At 38.7% G+C, this 21,828-nt stretch overlaps 2 protein-coding genes across 2 annotated transcripts; both read left to right on the top strand.

Annotated features, from left to right (window-relative positions):
- The first annotated feature begins 841 nt into the window (after positions 1 to 841).
- On the top strand, positions 842 to 14,053 carry mri1 (methylthioribose-1-phosphate isomerase 1). Its single transcript, XM_052546886.1, has 6 exons — positions 842 to 1,216; positions 5,175 to 5,398; positions 5,875 to 6,044; positions 6,428 to 6,604; positions 6,684 to 6,908; positions 9,861 to 14,053. Exons 1-6 carry the CDS (start codon positions 1,085 to 1,087, stop codon positions 9,992 to 9,994), a joined length of 1,062 nt encoding a protein of 353 aa, XP_052402846.1. The 5' UTR covers positions 842 to 1,084; the 3' UTR covers positions 9,995 to 14,053.
- A 967-nt stretch (positions 14,054 to 15,020) lies between these two features.
- zgc:158803 (LUC7 domain-containing protein) lies at positions 15,021 to 21,303 on the top strand. Its single transcript, XM_052546844.1, has 10 exons — positions 15,021 to 15,596; positions 16,789 to 16,883; positions 17,042 to 17,140; positions 17,213 to 17,323; positions 18,300 to 18,443; positions 18,847 to 19,023; positions 19,100 to 19,290; positions 19,804 to 19,833; positions 19,921 to 20,058; positions 20,271 to 21,303. Exons 1-10 carry the CDS (start codon positions 15,536 to 15,538, stop codon positions 20,488 to 20,490), a joined length of 1,266 nt encoding a protein of 421 aa, XP_052402804.1. The 5' UTR covers positions 15,021 to 15,535; the 3' UTR covers positions 20,491 to 21,303.
- The last annotated feature ends 525 nt before the right edge of the window (positions 21,304 to 21,828 follow it).

The raw sequence follows: 21,828 nt of genomic DNA, 5'->3' as shown, positions 1-21,828 counted from the left end.
ATTATAAGCACACACTTAAAGGGATAGTTCCCCCAAAATAAACTTTTCTTGTCATTATTTACTCATCCTCATGTCTTTTCAAACCCGCAAAGCCTTTATTCATCTTCTGAACACAAATGAAGATTTTTCTATGAAATCCGAGAGCTTTCTGACCCTGCACAGACACATAGGCCCAGAATCGTAAACAGTCCATGTGACATCAGTGGATCAACTGTAATATTATGAATCTACAAAATACTTTGTGTGCGGAAAGACAACTAAAAATAATGACTTTATAAAACAATTCTTCTCTAAATCATGTCATCTTAAAATTGTGGTTGAACCACTGATGTCACATGGACTGTTTACGTTTCTTAGCCTATGTGCCGCTATCTGTGCAGGGTCAGAAAGCATAAAAAATATCTTAAATTGTTAAAGGTCTTCTAAGTTTGGAACAACCAAGGGTGAGTAATTAATGACAGAATTTTAATTTTTGGTTGTCATCATTGTCAGACCTAGCATGGATGTTGTTTGTGTGTGTGTGTGTGTGTGTTTAAAAACATTAGACCGTTTGCGAATATTTAAATGAGGAAATGGCAGAATTCTCATTTTGGGAAGAAAGATTCCATCGGACGAAAGACCGTGATGACGTCGTGGCTTATTAACATATGAAAAATAGCCTCAGCGGTGTGCGTTTTAATCGATTCCTCCACAGAAACATGATCTTGCGTGTCCTCATCTGCTCTTCGTTGGATCCCTCCATTCACTCTCTGAGAATAGTCTGAATCGCTTTATTGTTGCTTCGCCGTAGTTATATGAATAATAAAAGGCTTCATCTGAATGTCAAACGCGCCTCCGCGGGATGATTGACAGAGTGGGCGTGGTCAGTGGGCGGGGCTTTCTGCCAGAGCGAAGCGAACACGCTGCTCCGTTGATCGGTGCGCCGTTCCCCCTCGATCCGTGCAGACGCCCACACCTTGTGATTCGCGATTCATGATTCACGAATCGCAGCGCGTTTAACGCACCCCGACTCCACCGGACGCGAAGCGGACCTACGGAACCCAGCGCTCCACCGGTATACGTTCAGCCGCATCTCATACGGGTCATGACGCTAGAGGCGATCCGGTACCGGCTCGGTTCTCTGCAGATCCTCAACCAGCTGCTGCTGCCGCACGAGACCGTGTACGACGAGATCCGCTCGGTGCGGGACGGATATGAGGCCATCAAGAGCATGAAGGTAGGCTACGACAGGCCCGGTCGACGGATCCTCTGCCCGGTTTCGCTCGCGCACGTCCGAACATCTCAAAGCCGGTTGAGGCTCTTTGTGTGGAATCAGAGCACGGGCTTGCGCTTTTTGTTCGTGCACGCGTGTGCATGTGTGATTTGCATAACATGCGATTGACAACACTGCGCTGTTCCTGTGTGTGTTTATATTATATATATATATATATAACCCCAAATTTTTCTCAGGCATGAAAGTAGTATAATGTGTCTTTAGTAACCCCTTGAAATAATCAGTAATGTGTGTTTTATGGTTGACCGGTGGGATAATGTGTACACTGAAATTCAATTATTTCTGCAGTCATCAGAATTCTTATGCATCTCAGCCAGCTATTAGCCCATCTGAAACTGTTTCATCACTATGCTTCGTATTATACAATAAAACCCCTTATACAACACTGAATAGGTATATTAGGATAAAACACAGAAATGTGAGCCTGGACCACAAAACCATAAATGAGCTCTCCATCGATGTGTGGTTTGTTAGGACAATATTTGGATGAGATACAACTATTGGAAAATCTGTCTAAAAATATATAAATAATGAGAAAATCACATTTGAAGTTGTCCAAATGAAGTTCTTTTGCTATGCATATTACTAATCAAAAATGAAGTTTTGATATGGTAAGAGATGTACAAAATATCTTCATGGAACACAATCTTTTTGACAAAAGAAAAATCGATCATTTTGACCCGTATAATGTATTTTTGGCTATTGCTACAAAATATACCTGTGTTTAGACTGGTTTATGCTCCAGAGTCACTTATAGTTATTATGCCACTATTATCACTATTGTGACCATCAACATGTTTGCTCACTCTGTGTCCACTCTCAACAAAACTGAATAATTCATATATTAATACCAGACACCTTAAAGATAATGCATACCAAAAATCTTTGTTGACATACTTCTCTAGCCTTTAATTTTTGATGATCTCATGATGCAAACAGGAAGTAAACTGCTCTGGTCATGTGACACTTTGCAGTAAACACATGATTTAATTAACCTCTTAAGACCAGATAAAAATTTAGTTTTCTCCATGTCTTTACGTTGTTTGGAGCATTAAAATTAATGTAAATAAATAAAAGATATTGTGTCCGTAAGTTATGCTGTCCTTGGCACTGATTCTTTAAAATAGACAAATAAAAAGACATGAATGACATGCATAGACAAAAACAATTAATTTTTTTAAATCACCAATCTATTTTTAGGTTTTCAAGATTTATTTAGATTTTTTTTTTACCAAATTTTGTATAAAAATGATTCTCAACTATGTTATAACAGAATGATTCAATACACAATTTTTCTTTCTACAAAATGTGTGTAAAATGGCCATAAACAGGTTTTCTCATTAAATACAATGTAGACTAAATCTAATTTGCATATTAATGTGTTTTTGGGGCACCATTTAATGAAAAAGAGAAGTGTAATAATGGAAAAATTAATTAATAAGATTTTCATAATAATATATAATATTTAATAGAATACTGAAATATAATTTCTTTCCATGTTCTTTCCATGTCTCTCAAATTGTGTAATAAACATGCTTTTAGTCCCGGTGTCCTCATGTAAGGACATGAAATCAACCTCTGTTTCATAATACAAAAACATATTTAGTATTTTTATAACACAGTTTAAAAATGAGACAAATTTATATGATAATAACAAAATATTATTATTTCCATAAGAGTGTCACTAAATTAATTTCAGACATGTTTGATGAGCGATGAGAGCGAGTGTTCACGGTGAAACATCCAATCATTTGGTGTCTCTGAAAGCCCTGAATGTGCTCTGTACAGGACATCCAGACGTAAGAGCCTTTACTTGTTAAAACAGCAGTCAGTAATATTTGTAGAGCTTTATCAGTGAAAAGCTTCTTTACAGTCTCTTTTGTGAGTGAGCGGTGGAAATAAATGAGTTAACTGTGCAGAGCCGCTTGGGAAAACAAGTGACTTCCCAAGTTAAAGATTTGGCAGTGTTAGTTCATGCTTGTAAAAAATTAAAAGAAATGTCCTGAAAGAAGTCAATCATACATTAACGGTTTAATGTGCTAATTTGTTTTCTTGTTTGCCACTGATGTGTTTTTATGAAGGGACATCAACGTCTGAAGTTTTTAAACATCTGCTGTGTTCAAACATGTGACAGACGTCTGTAAGATGTCAGTTTTACACTCATTCTAGTTTCTAGTTTTCTAAACCGATGTAGGCTACGTGTGCTTGGGAACACGTGGTGACATCAGAAAGGTGTTTCACAAACCTCCAGGTTTCTCTCTCCAGCTGTTCCACTCTTGATTAACGTAGTGCATAATTAATGTGTTGGGGTGATGGTTTTCCGGCAGCCATGTCTGCGCCTCATTAATAGTCCTTACTGCATATATCTGGCATGAATTATTGATCAGTGGGGGATTCGGGGGCTCTGGTCCTGTGCCAGCCGCTGTCACTGTCATCAGGGCTTTACTAATGGACGGGAAATGAAGATCACGAGCCAGCGCTTGAGCTACGGTCAGTCCCACACCAGACTCTCTTTACTCCACAAGAGCCATCACCAGCGGCCCATATAATATAGAGATCATACTTCAACACCAGAAATACCAGATCCTGCCAGAAAATATCTGATTTGACTTGTTACAGATTTACAGTTCGTCAACAAAACTGTCTGATAGCCAAAACTGTATTAACAGTCTTCTATCAGCCAAGACATTGACTGAGTAAAGCCAAAGAAGAGCAGAAGCAGGAGATGAAGTGATAAAAAAAGAGCGTTTTATTGAATAATCTTAGTTGTGTATGTTTCAGTGAAGCACAAATCTGGAAAATGACTGCTTCACAATAATGTCCCATAACCTGAAAAACACTGAAAGTAAAACCTCTTACTATAATGAAGACAAACATCCAACCACTCATCATAAGAGTAAACAACAATGGGAACAAATATTTAAAAAAAATAATCATATAATATAAATGACTAATCAAGGAAATGAGTATATTAATGGCTTTAAAATGATAATTGATAAATAATTACATGATTAAATGCAATAACAAAATGATTATGAATGAAGAATAGATGAATATAAAAGAAAGAAGACGTAATGAATTTCAGATGTTCCAGTTTAGAATGATGATGTCATACGATTATTAAAGGGGTAGTTAATCTAAATATAAATATTCCTGTATGAGTCTCTTTATTCTGTTGAACACAGAAGATTTCTTGAAGAATGTTGGTAACTGAAGAGTTGCCGGTAGCCATTGACCTCCATGCTTTTTTTTTCATTCTATGTAAACTATTCGCCCAGTAACATTCCTCAGAACATCTTCTTTTGTGCTCAGGAGATGATGAAACTCAACAACTTGAGGGCGAATAAGTGATGACAAAGTCTTTTTTTCTTGTGAACTGTTCCTTTAAGTCATTATGACATCACAGTTCTTTAATTAGCTCTTTGAACTGAATGCCCATTTCAGAATGATGTCATGATCGCTCATTGTAATCGTTCCGGCAGAATTCCAAGTTCTGAAGAACTGATGACTTCATACTTGCCATAATTTCTTTTTGTAAGTGATTGAATAATCTGTGAACTGTGGATGGATGACTCTTAAATGGAAAGGTCGTTTTCCTTTAATAGGTTCACTAAATGCAATGAGTCCCAGTGGATTTCCTGGTTATGTTTAACATTATGAATGTAAAATGGGTTTGCAAACAGCATTTTAGCTTCGGCACACAATTTTTATCTCAGATTGTTTTTTCCCATCAGTATAAATGAATGTCTGTGGTTTTTCACTCCAGTGAGCTGATGTTAGAGCTGACGGGAAGTGTTCTCATTGGGAAAGCCCATTGAAATGGATGATTTGTGAGTGTATCAAGCTCCTGGTGATGAGAAGCTCTGGCGGTCCTGTGACCCTGTGACCCTTCACCCCACAGGTGCGCGGCGCTCCCGCCATCGCCATCGTGGGCTGCCTGAGCCTGGCGGTGGAGCTGCGGGGGGGCGCGGGGGGCGAGGACCTCGTGTCCTTCATCAGGGACTCTCTGTGCCACCTGACGTCCGCTCGACCCACGGCGGTCAACATGGGCCGAGCCGCCCGCGAGCTCATGGAGTTCACCGAGAACGAGAGCATGGAGAAGAACACGGAGCAGCTCCGAGACAGGTGACGGCCCGCCAGGGTTTACCTGGGACCTGAAGAGTTGGGGATGTGGGAATTGTTTTTCCATTGTATTAGTTTTAGTATAACATTATAATACCATTTATATTTTTACTTTTTTATATTTAAAAAAAGAAACCAATTCGATGTATATTTGAAATTTGAGGCTTAATACTATAGAAAAGCACTAAATGTTTTTAAGATCTTTAAAATATTTTAAATTATCTACACACCTTTCTAGTTTGTACAGTATCTTTTTAAAGAGCCTTGAAGGAAGAATGCTTTACTGTGTATAAATGTTTAGCAGATATTCACTGTGTGAGAGAAGTTTAAATCATGAAACGCAATTATATTTAACGACACTTAATTTTCATCTAAAATGTAAGTAATTGATCACAACAGCCTAAATATGAAGTGCTGCATTAATTACTCCTCTTTGTCCTCCTCTAACGTGTCTGTCTCTTGGCCACGCCCCTCTGCAGCGTGATTGGCTGGATCGAGGAGATGTTGGAGCGAGACGTGAACGACAACAAAAAAATCGGCAACTACGGCGCGCAGCACATCCTGTCAGGCGTCCCGCGAGACTCGATCACCATCCTCACGCACTGTAACACGGGCAGCCTGGCCACCGCGGGATACGGCACGGCTCTCGGTCAGTCCACGCTCTACAGAAATCAGAGGATAAGTCCATACCACAATAAAACCTTTCCTGATAATTGACCCAATGCCAAGTCGTGTTCATGTCTTACTCTCTTCAATTGCAAAGAAATTATGTTCCAGGAATTTTCTCCATATAGTGGACTTCAATCGTGGCATTTTTTAAAAGGATATCAGCCGAGGAATAAGAGCCTTATCTAGTTAAACGATCTGTCGTTCTCTGAAAAAGATTCATATTTATTTACATTTTAACCACAAATGCTCGGCTTGCTCCAGCCACCATTGAAGTCCACTATATGGAGAAACATCCTGTAGTGTTTTACACCGAAACCTTTGACTGTAGAGCGACTCTGATAAGACTGTAACTGATCTGTGCAGGAGTGGTGCGGTCGCTGCACACGCTGGGCCGCTTGAAGCGTCTGTACTGCACAGAGACTCGACCCTATAACCAGGGCGCCCGGCTGACGGCGTACGAGGCCGTGGCGGAGGGGTTCCCGGCCACCCTCATCACAGACAGCATGGCAGCGCTCGCCATGAGGGAGAAGGGCATCACAGGTGACGCATGTGGAGTGTCTGCTCGAGTGTTGTGACTGTGTCAGGTGTGTGAGATGTTAATGTTGTTCTGCACACACAGCTGTGGTCGTCGGAGCGGACAGGGTCGTGGCCAACGGCGACACGGCCAACAAAGTGGGCACGTATCAGCTGGCCATCGCTGCCAAGCATCATGGGATACCGTTTTACGTGGCGGCGCCCAGCACGTCCTGCGACCTGAGTCTGGAGAGCGGACGAGACATCGTGATCGAGGAGCGTCCAGCTCACGAGCTCACCAGCATCAACGGACTTCCTGTGGCCGCTCCTGGTGAGTCAAGAGGACACCGCAAATACACTTCACACTAAACTAACATCCAAAGCACTTTAGGATTCAAATCAGAACTTCTGAAATACATTCATATTAGATGAAAAACATCCAAAAACAACGTGCAACATTTCTCTTTTTTTTGTCTTTCTTTTTTTTGAAGCACTAAAATTACTGTTAAATAAAAGCTAAATTAAAACTGAAATAATATATTATATAATATATAATTAAACCTTATATAAAAAAAAGTATTAAAATCAAATAAATAAGAAAAGAAAACTACAAATATAAAAATAACAATAATTTAACATTATTACAAAGTATAATATTATATAACTAAAACTAAAACAACACAATTTTACTACTACAATAAACACTTCCAAGGATGAAGAAATAAATGAGTTTGTCTTAGTTTGCGAAGATTATGCATAGAAAGTATTATAACTTAATTTTATAACTTAAAAACTAAAACAAAAATGTATTCATATATTCCACTTTTTACCTGCATTTAAAGTCACACAAACAAAAACAAATCTGATTGGTCATTTAACACGTCAGTCAGAGAGACTAAAAAATACAGAGATAAAACATTCAAATAAATTAATTCTCATGGGATTTTTTGTGAAATTCAGCATGTTTCTGTGAAATATATATTTTGAATAATCATACATGTGTTCAGAGGTTTAGGGTTGGTACGATTCTTTGACATTTATGATGGTTTCTATATCAAATAAATGCTGTTCTTTTGAACTTTCTAGTCATCGAAGAATACAGAGAATAAAAATATATCACTGTTCCCACAAACATGAAGCAGCACAACTTTATTCAACTTGGATAATAATAATAAATGTTTCTTGAGCAGTAAATAAGTGAAGATCATGTGACACTGAAGACTGGAGGAATGATGCATAAAATACAGCTTTGATCACAGGAATAAATTACATTTGACACTATAATAACATACAAAACACTTATTTAAAATGTGTATATTTATTAAATTAAATTTTAACATATATTCACATAGCAAACATTGGATCCAACTTATAATAATATTTCACAATATTAGTTTTGACTGCATTTTTCATTAAATAAAAGCAGCGTTGGTGAGCAGAAGAGAAGATGTCATCAGTGCTGAACTTCTGAATGATGGAGAAAGTTTATTAAATGTGCTGCTGCTATCGTGATCATGTACAGTAAATGGCTATTTGTGTTTATTTTAATAATGTTCGAAGCAGCAGGGATTGTGTTGTTGTTGTTGAAGAAGGGATGAGAAAAGCAGAAAAAGATGATTAGTGTGAGCGCAGGGTTTAAGTGAGATCTGAAACAGAGCACAGCTGCGTTTAATTAAACGCTTCTGATGTGAGGGAGGAACGATCCTCCGCACGTGTGAAGAGAGAGAGAGAGACAGAATCAGCAGATTAATTAAAGCTGCAGTGTTTAATATCTGCTGGGGTCTCGAGGGGGGAGACAGATTACTGCACTGCTCTCATGAAGACCAGACCGGGAGATTGAGACGGGAACGCTGCTCCCAGATCAACACCCCATTCAGTTCATCTCAGCAAATCAGCTTCTCTGACTGGAACTGTTATACGTCTGCTATATCTGAAGAGCAGCATGAATTATATCAGCTTGATTGATGACTGTCTGTAGAGTTAAGTAGTAGTGTTAATGTTTGTTCATGGCAAATGATTTACAGAAATGTAGCATTGCATCACTTGCATGCTCCTCTTGGCTGTTTTTAGTGGAAGAAGAAACATCCTGTTTTCGTGCATGTCTCTTTAAATGCAAATGAGCATTTTCCAAAGCTGGACTGTGTCTTTAAAGCTCATTTCTCTGATAATCTTGGTTTGGATCATCATGTCTACCACACTGAAATAATGTGTTTCAAATCACATTCATTTAAACATCTGGCATATGGTTTCATGAGTGAAGCGAACGCACAGAAAGCGGCTGTCACACAGCGTGTGTGTACTACATGCTCAAAGCGGGGGCTCTGCTAAAGCGGCTGTGTCTGTCATGGGCAGAGCTTGTAAAATGTGATGTCATATTTTACGGATTTTGAGAACAGCTTGTTCTAAAATGAAAGTGAAAGTGAAAGTCGTGAAATTGCCAAGTATGGTAACCCATACCCAGAGTTGGTGCTCTGCATTTAACCCATCGAAGTGCACACACACAGCAGTGAGAAGTGAACACACTGTGAAAACACACCCAGAGCAGTGGGCAGCTATAGATCCAGTCCCCAGGGAGCAACTCAGGGTTCAGTGCCTTGCTCAAGGGCACTTCAGTCACAGGTATTGAGGGAGGAAGAGAAAACTGTTCATACACTCCCTCCTACTTACAACTCCTGCCAGCACTGAGACTCAAACCAGCGACCTTCTGGTAACTAGTCCAAATCTCTAAACATTAGGCCACAGCTGCAAATACTGCTTATGATTTAAGAGGAGTAAAAAAAAAAAGGAGTGTGTGGATTTTTATCATTATATGGTGGTTGTGTACACACACTGCCAACAACATGTAAAAGTTCATTTAGCATAATAGGTGCAAATGAATGCATTTTACCTTTAAACTGTCACTTCTGTTAAAAAATAATCATTTCCTACTGTAAATATATCAAAACATACATTTTGATTCGTAATATGCATGGCTAAGGACTTAATTTGGATAACTTGGATAACTTCAAAGGCGATTTTCTCAACAACAAATATTTTTTTCTGCACCCTAAAATTCCAGATCCAAATAGTTGTATCTCAAACAAAAATTTACCAATCCTAATAAACCATACATCAATGGAAAGCTTATTTATTCAGCTTCTCTATAATTATTTCATCAAATTGTCCCTTATGGCTGGTTTTGTGGTTCACATATAGACATATTTATAAGAAAAACTAATAAAAATTACAAAAAACACAGTGTAATGTAATTGAGAGTGTGCTGGTGGTCTGTGTTGTGCTGCAGGGATCGATGTGTGGAACCCTGCGTTTGACGTCACTCCTCACCAGCTGATCACGGGCGGCATCATCACAGAGCTGGGTGTGTTCCTGCCGTCTGAGCTGCAGGCCGCTCTCACCGGGAGACTCACTGCTCTGTAGGCTCTCGCCCTCCTCATGGGTTCACCTCACTGTACACACAAGCGTCAGCACCGAGGTGTAAACAAGCTATACTAGACACGATCCATTCAACACTTACAACGAGGAATAACACCATGTGACACACACTTGTACAACCCAGGGATGCTTGCAAACACACACACACACACACACTTACACACGTACGTTCTCCTTCTCTCTGTGTGTACAGCTCATGTCACGTCATCTCATGTCTTCTTCACTTTTCCACTCGTTTCTTCCCCTCTCTCTGGCTCAGCTCCCGTTTTAAACAGGAAGTGTTTCACAGAGGTGGTAAACAGTGTAGTACATTCAGAGTATTTCCAAATACGGGTCAACTGATGTCCCTTAAGAATGACGCTCATGACCGCTGTTGAGAACACATCCGGGTCGTATTTCACCCCAAAATCAAATGGAAAATGAGCATTAAATTTTCTATAAAGTAGAAAAAGCCTATTTTGGAACTGATTTTGCTTTGTGATTTTAATGGCACTTAAATATTTAGAAATTCCTCCATGTTCTCAGTAATGTAATACAAAAAAAAACTGATATTAACAGAATTTTTGATTAAAAAATATTATCTAACATTAAATAATATTGTGTTGTACTACTATAATATTTTTACTGTAATACTGTAAAAATGGTAATCTATTACAGTAATGAGAATCTAATAAAGAAATTTGAAAATATTCTCAAAAGTACATTCCAAAAAAAAAAAAAAACTTTTAAACTGTAGACTTTTTTTTTTTTGCATTACGTTAATTTTGAGAATTTTGGGCAGTAAATATATTAGTGTCATCGTCATGATCCTAAAACGTTTTCGCAAGACTTAATGGAAAATGTAATGCCATTTCTTTTGATTTTGAGGTGAAGTGTCTTCATGAGATGTTCCCTTTACCGGTCCGACTGTTTATTAGTTATAATAACAGATTTATGTCAAATATGAGCCCATTTTAGATAAGGGCTGTACTTTAATCTACATATACACGATTTATTGTGATCTGAGTTGCAGTCCTGGTACAAGCAGTGCCATATAAACTGTCTCATGTCACAAAATCAAGATGTTATATTAACATTAAGAGAGATGTGAAGCTTGCAATCGAGCAAATAAAACAAATAAAGAGTAAGAGCATTCATATCCAGATGATTTTTAACCTTATTTGAGGAAATACAGTATGTTAGAACAAACTTATTTAGAGTAGAATAGTCAATCTACCTAAAACGAACAATTACCGGAGAGTGATTTGAACTTCAAGGTTTCAGGTTTATCTCGAGCACTATGGATTGGTAAAAATGAGGTACGAATCAAATTATTTTCACGTACAGCTACAGACGCTGGGGTTAAACCTGCAATGTTTCTTTAAATCTGTAATTTAGGCAGTTGTGTTTGATCAAGGTGTGGGAAAATGGTGCTATGGAGCTAGATGTTAGACAATACCTCAGAAGAGATCCCAGACTCCTCTAGTACTTCCACTCTGTTTTTATCCTAGTTCTGTCTTGTATATATTCACACGATCGCACACACAAACACACAATCACAGTCGAGCCTGGTTTTGGGCGGATCTTCGGCTGTGGATCAACGCCGTGAGTTGGTCCGGGCTTGCGCTCCGTGAAACCGAATGTAACGAGGCCCAAGATCCTCACTGCCTTACGAGACCAGCAAAAACACCCCGCCCACTGATGTCCGATTGGCTGAATGAGACGGAGCCACGCCCACCTCTCACTTACAGCATTCTGAAATCACCACGGCAACCCGATCATAACAGACTTACTTAAAATAACAACGTATGGTTTTTATCACAGTCCAGTTTCTCACAGTATCAGTGTCACATTAATAAACTTTAGTCAGGGTAACGCCGCATTGAATTTCTGCTGAAATGAAAACGAGGCTGGACAGAATTACAGAGCGTTAAATGAATTGAACTGTTGTTTAACAACATATCTAATGAAACGTCTTCATGTATTAAACTCTAAGAAGACAAAAACTACATAAAACAGTCTTGAAGGCTGTGAGTTTATAGACCTTTATACAGTGTGTGCGACGACAGTACGTCCTCGTTTATAATTCGCGTTAAATTCATAATGGCGTCTATCCTGATTAAAGACCTGTTTGCACGTTCACACCAAGAACAATAGCTATAAAGATAACTATAATCTGATATCATCTGTCTATTCTAAGCGCAGTGCGTCTGCCGCTTTAAATGCTTGAGCTCGTTATAGCCATAGACAGTAAATGAAATGGACACAGCAACCCCATTGGAACTCAATTGAGACAAGTGAAGCCCATTTTTAGCGTTTTTTAGCACTTACGTTTCTGAAACGCAGACTCAAACGAAGCTTGACGACGTCAGCAACCTGTCTGACAGATGTAAATCTTCTAGTAGCTGTGCGTGCAAACTGCCATCGTTAATCTTGCAGAGACGGCGAGCTTGAGCGGGGAGCTCTTTGGAGTGAGTGAGCAGGAGTAAGTATTCTGATTAATTATTTTGTATAGTATTTTAAAATGTAACGCCAGTACGCCATATTAAGTTAATTGCCTGCGAGCTTCTCCTCCTGTCTGTACGGTAATGCGACAGAGAGCCGAGTGGTTATGACGCAATCGTTAGCCTATTTTTTACAAAAACTGTTTATACGGGGCCATAATGTAACATAGAAGGTAATGGAGCCCTTTATACATTGTTGTGTATCTTTAGAAATAAATAATGGACAAACGGAGTCTTTAAACGCCTCAGATGTAAAGTTATTCGCTGTCAAAGTGACGCCAAAATGAATGGGAGTCAATGGGAATGCTAACGCAAGTGCAGTTCTGCTAAAAGATGGCAGCCCCCACCCGACTTCAACTTCCGGTCGAGTTCCTTGCCCCCTGGTTATAGCAGGATTGATTCTGATTGGCTGTCAATGTATCATTCATCAGCTGACTCCAACGATATCGTTTCTGTGTCTTTATCGTTATAGTTGTAGTGTGGACTCTGCTGTTCTTTAATATTGAGAACGATTTTTAACACGGTATCTTTATTGTTATCTTTATAGTTTTCGTGCTTGGTGTGAACAAGCCAAGAACATTAACTATAAGGATGACGATAAAGATATAGTTCTCAAAATCGTGAGAAAATTCTCAGTATCGTCCACACCGCAGCTATAATGATAAAGATGAACTAAAGATTTTTTCAGCTGATGAACGATGCAAACATTGACAGCCAATCAGAATCAATCCTGCTATATATAACGAGCTGGAGCATTTAAAGCGGCAGATAAATATAGTGATCTTCACAGTAATTGTTTTTGGTGTGAACAGGTGTATTTAACTAACTTTGGATCACACAGTAATGAATGCGCATTTATTTTTACACTTTCATCTGCTTAAAAAAAAAATGTAGCATCGAAATAGCAGCTGTAAATGTGTATCATATTTTTTTTTAATCCAAATTCTCATATAATACAGCTCAAGACAAAATATGCTTTATTTTTTGCTTGTTTATTATCTTTGGTTTTGAGGACTATGAATGGGAAATATGGAAGGATTCATTCTAAAGACAAATGTAGCATAATTCGAGGTCATCCGTGTAGGGTTTTGAAGGTACAAAGTTGATATTTTTTTCACATCATATTGATTATTTTTTATTTTTTACTTGAACTATGTAAGCTTATGATTTGATTTATGTATATCTATACATTGTATATCCATGAATTGTGATTATTGGTGATGAAACTGCTATTTGAGAGGCCCTCTATAGACGGGACACGCCACTCGATGACTAGAGGCTAAATCTAATATGAAAAGCAATGAAATTTCCCAGACTGAAATCATTTAAAGACTAAAAGCTCTGGAGCGGATGTCCGTCTGAGAGGACCTCTATGTGTTTCTGTTTGTTCTCGTTCTTCTAATTGATAATCACAGCTGGGTTTGATTTTGTATTCTGTGGAAGTAGTTGGAGAAAAAACTATTACACTGGATGTTTTTTTTATACATATGAATATAATATACAACGTACATAAATAAAGAGATGTCTGTTACACATCAGAACAATAAACAGAGAGAACCAATACTGTTGTGTTCTTGTGTAGTTATTGACCTGTGAGATGCTAACGAGGAGACCCAATATCAAAGCAGTCCTCTCTTTCTCTTTTAAAATCTAATTATACTATTAAAACATGTATCTTTCTATATACTATTAAAACATGTATCTATTTCCGGTTCCCCTCAGTTCTATTGTTAACGGTTAAAACCACAAGTTTCTGTTGTTAGATACAAACGTGGTGCAAGTTTTGAACGAGATGATTAATATCATTAATTTAGTACCACTGGGGGTGAAAACTTTTGGATAATTATTATTATTATTTTGTTTAAAAATAAGCTTCTATAACTATAAGATAGTAACATTCAATTTGGATTACATAATCTGATTTCAAACATTAAGTACATGTAATTAGATTATATTAGACTTGAAAACTAAAAAAAAATGTAACCAGACTAAAGTTACTTTTTTTACTGAGTACGTTATTACATATCATTCACACAACAGCAATAAATCATTCATAATTTAATGAATCTCCCTATTTTTATATCCTTTGTCATCTTTAATAACTATGAATGGAACTAATTTTTCTTTCTCTTTGTATTTTTATATCGATATTCGATTAAGTTTATCTTATTTAAATCAGTGATATAAACAACGGTTTAAAAGTAATGCATTTAAAAAAGTAGTCCGATTATATTACTTAAAATGTGTAGTGATGTAATTGTTTACGTTAGTAACAAAACATTTTTTCATTTTCTTTTTTTTTTTTTTTGTGGGGGGTGGTCGGTAATGGCCTACAATTTATATCTACCAGCACTGTCTACGTATATGAAAAAGTACGTTTGGTCTAAGAACAAACAAACGTTTGGATAATTCAAGTTAAATGTTAACATTTTTTATTTTATAAGTTATGTTATCGCTCTGATGACCTCACAACGGACCGACGTAAAGACGTCATCCGCCCTTCAGCCAATCAGCGCTCGAGCTCTGCAGCACTTCCTCGAGGCCGCGTAACCAAGCGGGAACAGTGCGCGCGGGTCGGAAGTCTCATTCCGAGAGGCAAAAAAAAACAATAAAACAATAAACCTACAACAAATAAACACTGTCAAAACTTTAAGAATATGGACCACTACACAAAATACCGAACTGCGGTTTGATAAAGCAGCGCGAGGACTGATAAATAAGCGCACTTATGGCGGATTGAGGAAGAGTTAGCCGCTGCTGCTAACACACGACACTAGCTCCCTGATTCACGAATAACTTATTTCAGCGGCACTTCAGCCATAAACTGCGCTTTCTGGAGCCTCTCAGACTCAGAAGAGTGTGTGGTGTTAGTCGGCTGTGTGTTAGAGAGTCTCAGGAGGCGGTTTATGTTGTGTTCGGCGCCCGCTGGGCTCGAGGCCTTCTCTGCTCTATGAGGAGTCAGTTGTAAACAGCTCAGATAGAACAGTGTGTTTAACGCGTCAAACAGGTGTATCCTCAGGTGTATCGAGCTGAACGGGTGAAGATGTCGGCCCAGGCACAGATGAGAGCCATGCTGGACCAGCTCATGGGCACTGGCAGAGATGGTGAGTGTTTCCTTCAGTCTCATCAAAGCGAAACTAAACCATGCGTTTGACTCAGTGCTTCGTTACTATATGTTTTATATACTGTATATATTGATGTTCTCTTAATCTCGAGCGGTTTAAAAGTCACGGTTTCATGTGAATCATGGCTCTCGTGATTTGGTTGAATCATTTAATAGCACTGCGATTAGTGATTTGATTGATGGGAAGCACGTCAGACTGATGATTACCAATGATTATGTTGAAATAATTTTATAATTACTGCTACTTTCACTTTTCGATTGGTTTATTTCATAATTCTAACGATTCTGTCGGTATAATAAAAAAAAATCGTAGCCTATGCTTTGCTTGGAATAATTTCATATCAGTCAATCATTTCGTGGGAATCATGAATTTTATTATTTATATGCTATGAGAAGAATCACAAGTCACATGTTTGGTTGACAACTTATGATCACAGTTTCAATTCATTATTCTTATTTTTGTTATTATTACCGTCATTAGTCTAATTATTGTTGCACTTATTTATTTATTCTTTATTTGACAGGGACAATGAATGATAAAATATTACCCCAGAATTAGCTCAAAACTAAATTTCATCTGCTGTTCCTGTTTAGGAGTAAACCAAATTATCAATGAAAATACTGTACAAATTAAACACAATAGAATAGAAGTATAAAACATATTCAAAAATCTTTACCTTGTATAATTAGTGATCTAGAACCTGACTTGCCTTTAAAAATCTTCTCAAATGTAATTTAAACTGCACAAAGGTAGTACAAGGTCTAATATCAGTTGATAAACTATTCCAATTATTAACAGCTTTTACAGAAAACCGGATCGTCCAGAATCAGTTTTTCTAATGAGGCTCTTGTCTGTCTTATGCTGTCATTGTGCAATGAAACACACATCTTTAAATGTGGAGGTGCAAGATCGTTCACAGCTGTATACATTAAACTACAGTTGTGTAGTATTACAAAGTTTTTAAAAGTAAAGAGATTGTTTTTGAATTATATGACAATGATTGAATGAAATGACAATGAAACTTGTAGTTTGATCATCAGTCTCATAATTCTCATGTTCTATTGAGAATCATGATTTGATTTGTGGCATTGTTGTTTCTTTGATTGGTGTATCTGGTTGTGTGTTTGACACGAGGAGAATCGTGATTTTTGATGCTTATTATGTGTGGCAGGCGACACGATGAGACAGCGGATCAAGTTCACGGACGAGCGAGTATGTAAGAGTCATCTGCTGGAGTCGTGTCCACATGACATACTGTCAGGAACCGTAAGTGTCCTCCTCTCTGCGGGGTTGACTTCACTCATCTAAAACCGGTCTGATAATTGCAGGACTGTGTTTATGATTGCCCCACAGTGGCATTATGACATCAAACACACTGAAAGCTGGCCTGAGTTTTCTAAACGGTTGTGTTTGTGGTTGTGCAGCGCATGGATCTGGGGGAGTGTGTGAAGATTCACGATCTGGCTTTGAGAGCAGATTATGAGATCGCGTCTAAACAGCAGGAGTATTTCTTTGAGCTGGATGTGAGTATGAACCCTTTGCATTTATTTGACTGTATGTGCTTCTGAATGTCTGATCGTGCCGCGTCTCCTCAGGCCACAGAGCACCTGCAGTCCTTCATCGCAGACTGTGACCGAAGAACCGAACTGGCCAAGAAACGGTTGGTCGAAACACAGGAGGAGATCAGCGCTGAAGTGGCTGCCAAGGTGAAAGCTGACGACCACCAGATTTCACTTTCACATCATTTTCATGCTGAAGTTTCACACACCTGCTGTGCACAGACCAGTGACTAGTGAGTCATGGTGCACAGCTCTGATATAAACTGACTTTTAATGAAGAAAAAAGGAGAATGGGCTTTTCAATGTGTCCTGTTCCAACTTCCTGTTTCGATAGGAAGAACATGCTAACAGAAAAGAAATCCACTCAGTTTATTTTCTTTTTAAAGAGACCATATCCTACGGAGTCTAGTTTCCACCACAAAAATCCCTCAAATCTACTAGTTTATATCTCACATTTTTTCGCTAACAGCTCACAATTTCCAATGTTTTCTTTCCGAACTTTAAGTTTATAGTTCAAATTTTAACTAAAAGTCTAAAGCTAGAATGTGAACTTAGAATTCTGAGAAAAAAATGTCTCAGTTGTGGAATCTAAGCGTTGAGTTTTGAGAAAATTTAGAATTGTGAAGCGTAAACTCCAAATTATGATATCAAAAATCCAAATTGTGAAATGTAAACCGAATTCTAAGGAAAAAGTCTGAATTGGAAGATGTTAAGTCATAATTCTGAGGGGGAAAAAGTGTTGTCATGAGACGTAACAAGATTGAATTGAGATGGGAATTCAGAATTCATGAGAATTCAAACATGTCTGAAGTGTAAACTTGAGTTCATAGAGGATAAAGTCAGAATTACGAGATGCTAACAGACTTCTAAGAAAAAAGTAAGAGTTGTGAAATGTAAACTCATGATTGTGAGAAGAAAGAAGAGTGGATTCACTAGTGATTTTTTTTCTGTGGCAGAAACGGGCTTCCTTTAATATCTTGCCATTTGGTAGCTTTTAGTTATTTTGCCCGAAATAAGTGTATTAACATTATTCAAGTCAATGTTTCATGCCCGTCTGACCTGTCCTCCGAATCTGTCTGTTTCTGCAGCTGTGACTCTAATCTGGATGCTCTCTGATTGGCAGGCGGAGCGAGTGCACGAGCTGAACGAGGAGATCGGGAAGCTGCTGGCGCGAGCGGAGCAGCTGGGCGGCGAGGGGAACGTGGATGAGGCCCAGCAGGTGCTGGAGAAGGTGGAGAAAACACGCACCCTGAAGAAAGAGGCAGAGGTCGGTGTGGGTCAAAGGTCATGGTGCAAATATCACTGTGATCATCGGTTCTAGATCTTAAATCACAAATAACATTTGATTCGGTATTTGTTGTGGTTTTTTATTTATTTATTGGTTTACGCTCAGAGTATACAGATACATACATCCTCAAATCCAGTCTGTGTTAACTGAAGTCAAATGATAGCACATGAGAGGTCAGTGTGTTAAGAGTGGATATAAAGTGAAAAGGCTCATAGTAGGTCCAAAAACATATTCCAGGTCTCTAAGAAGATGTGGCTTCTGTTTAATAAAATGTATGTTAAATATTCCATGTGCAGCGTGTCGTTTAGGATTTTCTCACATAGGCAAAATAATCAATTAGATGTGTTTTTGTATTAGCAGTTAATTCTGTCGTTGTGTTTAGGACATCTACCGTAACTCCATGCCGGCCTCCAGCTTCCAGCAGCAGAAGCTGCGCGTGTGTGAGGTTTGCTCCGCTTACCTCGGCCTCCACGATAACGACCGCCGCCTCGCCGACCACTTCGGAGGGAAACTTCATCTGGGTTTCATTGAAATCCGGGAAAAACTAGAAAAACTGCGGGTACGAGGACGACTCACAGCTCAGTTGAGGCTGGGTCACGCAGTTCTTCATCGACGATCTCCTCTGTGATTTACAGACGGCTGTGACAAAGAAACAGGAGCGCATGCGCACGAGGAGAAGAGAGGAGCGCGACCGAGAGGAGGAGCGAGCCCGAGAGTGGGAGCTGGAGAGAGAGAGGGAGCGCGAGCGGGAACGAGAGCGCGAGCGGGAACGAGAGAGAGAGCGGGAGCGCGAGAGAGAAAGGGAACGAGAGAGAGAACGCAGGAGGTCCGTCTCTGTGCCATGCTTTCATTTCATTCACCCAGATGTGTGCATCATATTCAGGCCGTGATATTACAGCTGGGAATGTCTCTGCATGTTCATTTTTTGTTTTTAAGTGCTTCCTTTCTTGACCAGGGACAATTTGAAAAAGAGACTATTGTCTCAATATGATTTGCCCTGGTTAAACAAAGGAATAATAATAAATAATTTTAAAAAATTACTTTACTTCAAATCAGTGGAGCTCTAATAGTTAAGGCAATGAAGTTGTCAAACTCTAAAGCAGCTCTGCAGTCTGTGTGTGTGTATGAATGTGTTTTTGCTACTTAGTTTGGTGATGTAGCCGAGTAAATCAGCAATTACACATGGAATAACATTTCACAAAGAAACCCTTGTGATTTTTTTTTAAGAGTTGACATGCAAATTGTTAAACAAAACAAGCTATATAATATATCTGTGGTAACACCGAAATGCCCAAGTGTTTGATCATGATGAAGTTTCTCTTTATCCTGCTGTTCTCAGGTCCAGATCCAGAAGTGCTGAGCGATATCGGTGAGGATCAGCTTCCTGTAGAATAACATCCGTGTCAGTAATCAAAGGGTGTACTGTGCTGAAATGATATCTGTGTGTGCTCCTCAGGGAAGGAGCAAGCTCGTCCTCCCATCGCTCTCGTCGACACCGTGAGGAGGGAGAGAGGGAACGAGACCGAGAGAGGAAGCACAGACACAAAGATCGCCATCGCTCTCGCTCCCACTCACACAGGAGCAAAAGAAAGAGGTACCACAACAACTCCATGGAATTTAGATCTAATAAATTTTATATCTTGAATTCAGATTTAGAAATTTGAAAATATTGAATTAAATACTTCTGTTAATATAACAACATTTCAAGTTAAAAGAATGAATGTTTAATAAATCTGTATATTCCCGTTCTTGTCTGTCACACTCACTCAGACACTCATATCCTGACGCTTGTGCTTGTGTCTGCAGGTCTTCACACACCAGAGATCCGGAGCCGAATCTGTCTCAGGAGAGATGGCGGGAGAACGCCGCGGACGAGAGATGGTGGGACAACGGAGGCAGAGACATGGAGAGAGAGAGATCCCCCGTCTCTCCAGACATGAGCCGAATGAAAGAGCGGGAGAGATCCGTGTCGCTGGAGAGAGATCAGCGCTCCAGCTCCGAGGAGAGAGAGTCCGGAGAGATCTAGAGGAAGAGATCCAGATACTTTACACACTGTAGCTTCCGATCCCTGCACTGATCAGACAACAACTGGACCATCTTTCTGTCCGGTCACACACACATCAGTAGAAGCTCAACAGCTACAGAGAGAGAGAGAGAGAATGTGTGTGTGTGTGTGTGTGTGTGTGTGTGTGTGTGTGTGTGTGTGTGTGTGTGAGAGAGAGAGAGAGAGACCAGCATCTTTATTTGAGATCCAGATGACGCCTCAGACAGCAAGAGTGTCACACTCTGATTTAGTTGAGCCAAACTAGTCAGCAAACCAAAACAAACATTTGACAGAAGTGCTGTAAAGGGAAAGAGTGCATTTAGAAGTTAGTTTTTTATGTTGTGAAATAAGGAGAGGTGGATGAAGGAGAACCTGCGGAGATATAAAAAGTTTTCTTCTTTTTAAACTGGCTACTCTGTTTATTTTTTATTATTTTTGTTCCTTTTTTCATAATTAAAACTCCTTAAAATGACTTTTGATGGGGATAATTATTTTCTCATGTTTTTTCATTGGATACAAGTATAAACTAAGATCTGGACTGAGCAGTAATCCTGGATTACAATGTGATTGATTTTTTTTTTTTTTCCTCTGCAAAAACCAAACCAGTTTTTTTTTTTTTTTCTCACACACATCTGCACAGGTTTGTAGCTCGGCTTACATTACATTATTTCTCATGGTACCATGATGTGTGTGAGTTTCTCTGGCCCCTGTTTCTCACAGTTTGATTTTGCTGCGTTGAGGTTGTCATTATGCTAACGCTATGAAATAATAAATCTCTTGCTTTCATTGTTTAAAGTGTGTCAGGCTTTTTGTCTTCATGAAAGCTGGTTTGAATAAATTTCTGCTTCTGCCGAGATAAATGTGAATAAGGCTTTGTTTGCATATCTGCATGAAAATACAAGTGTTTACAATGAAACAAAACTCTTAAAGTGTCAGAAGAACACCTACACTTAAAATATTTACCCATAGAATGTTATTTAACTTATTTACTGAAGCCCAAAATGTACTTTAACGTCACTGAATTGAAATAAATACATTAGGTTACACAAACTTGAGGGTAAGATGTGACAGAAAAAGCAGTTTTAATTGCAGGAGCCCATATTCACAGTATCTGATATGGTGCTAACTTCAATCAGAGGAAACCATTTCCAAACTTTTTATATAGAGAGATAATCTATAAAATTCCATATTTATCATCAAAAGATCGATTTAATATCATTGGAAACTATAATTATATTATATTTATTCAATAAAAATGTTTTTATATATTATCTTCAATGAAATACATGATGTTTCTTACGTTTTAAGATGCATGTTCCA

This window comes from Carassius gibelio, chromosome B1 (assembly GCF_023724105.1).
Source record: "Carassius gibelio isolate Cgi1373 ecotype wild population from Czech Republic chromosome B1, carGib1.2-hapl.c, whole genome shotgun sequence".
In the NCBI taxonomy this organism is placed as follows: domain Eukaryota; kingdom Metazoa; phylum Chordata; class Actinopteri; order Cypriniformes; family Cyprinidae; genus Carassius; species Carassius gibelio.
This window is presented reverse-complemented; position numbering and strand designations above follow the sequence as displayed.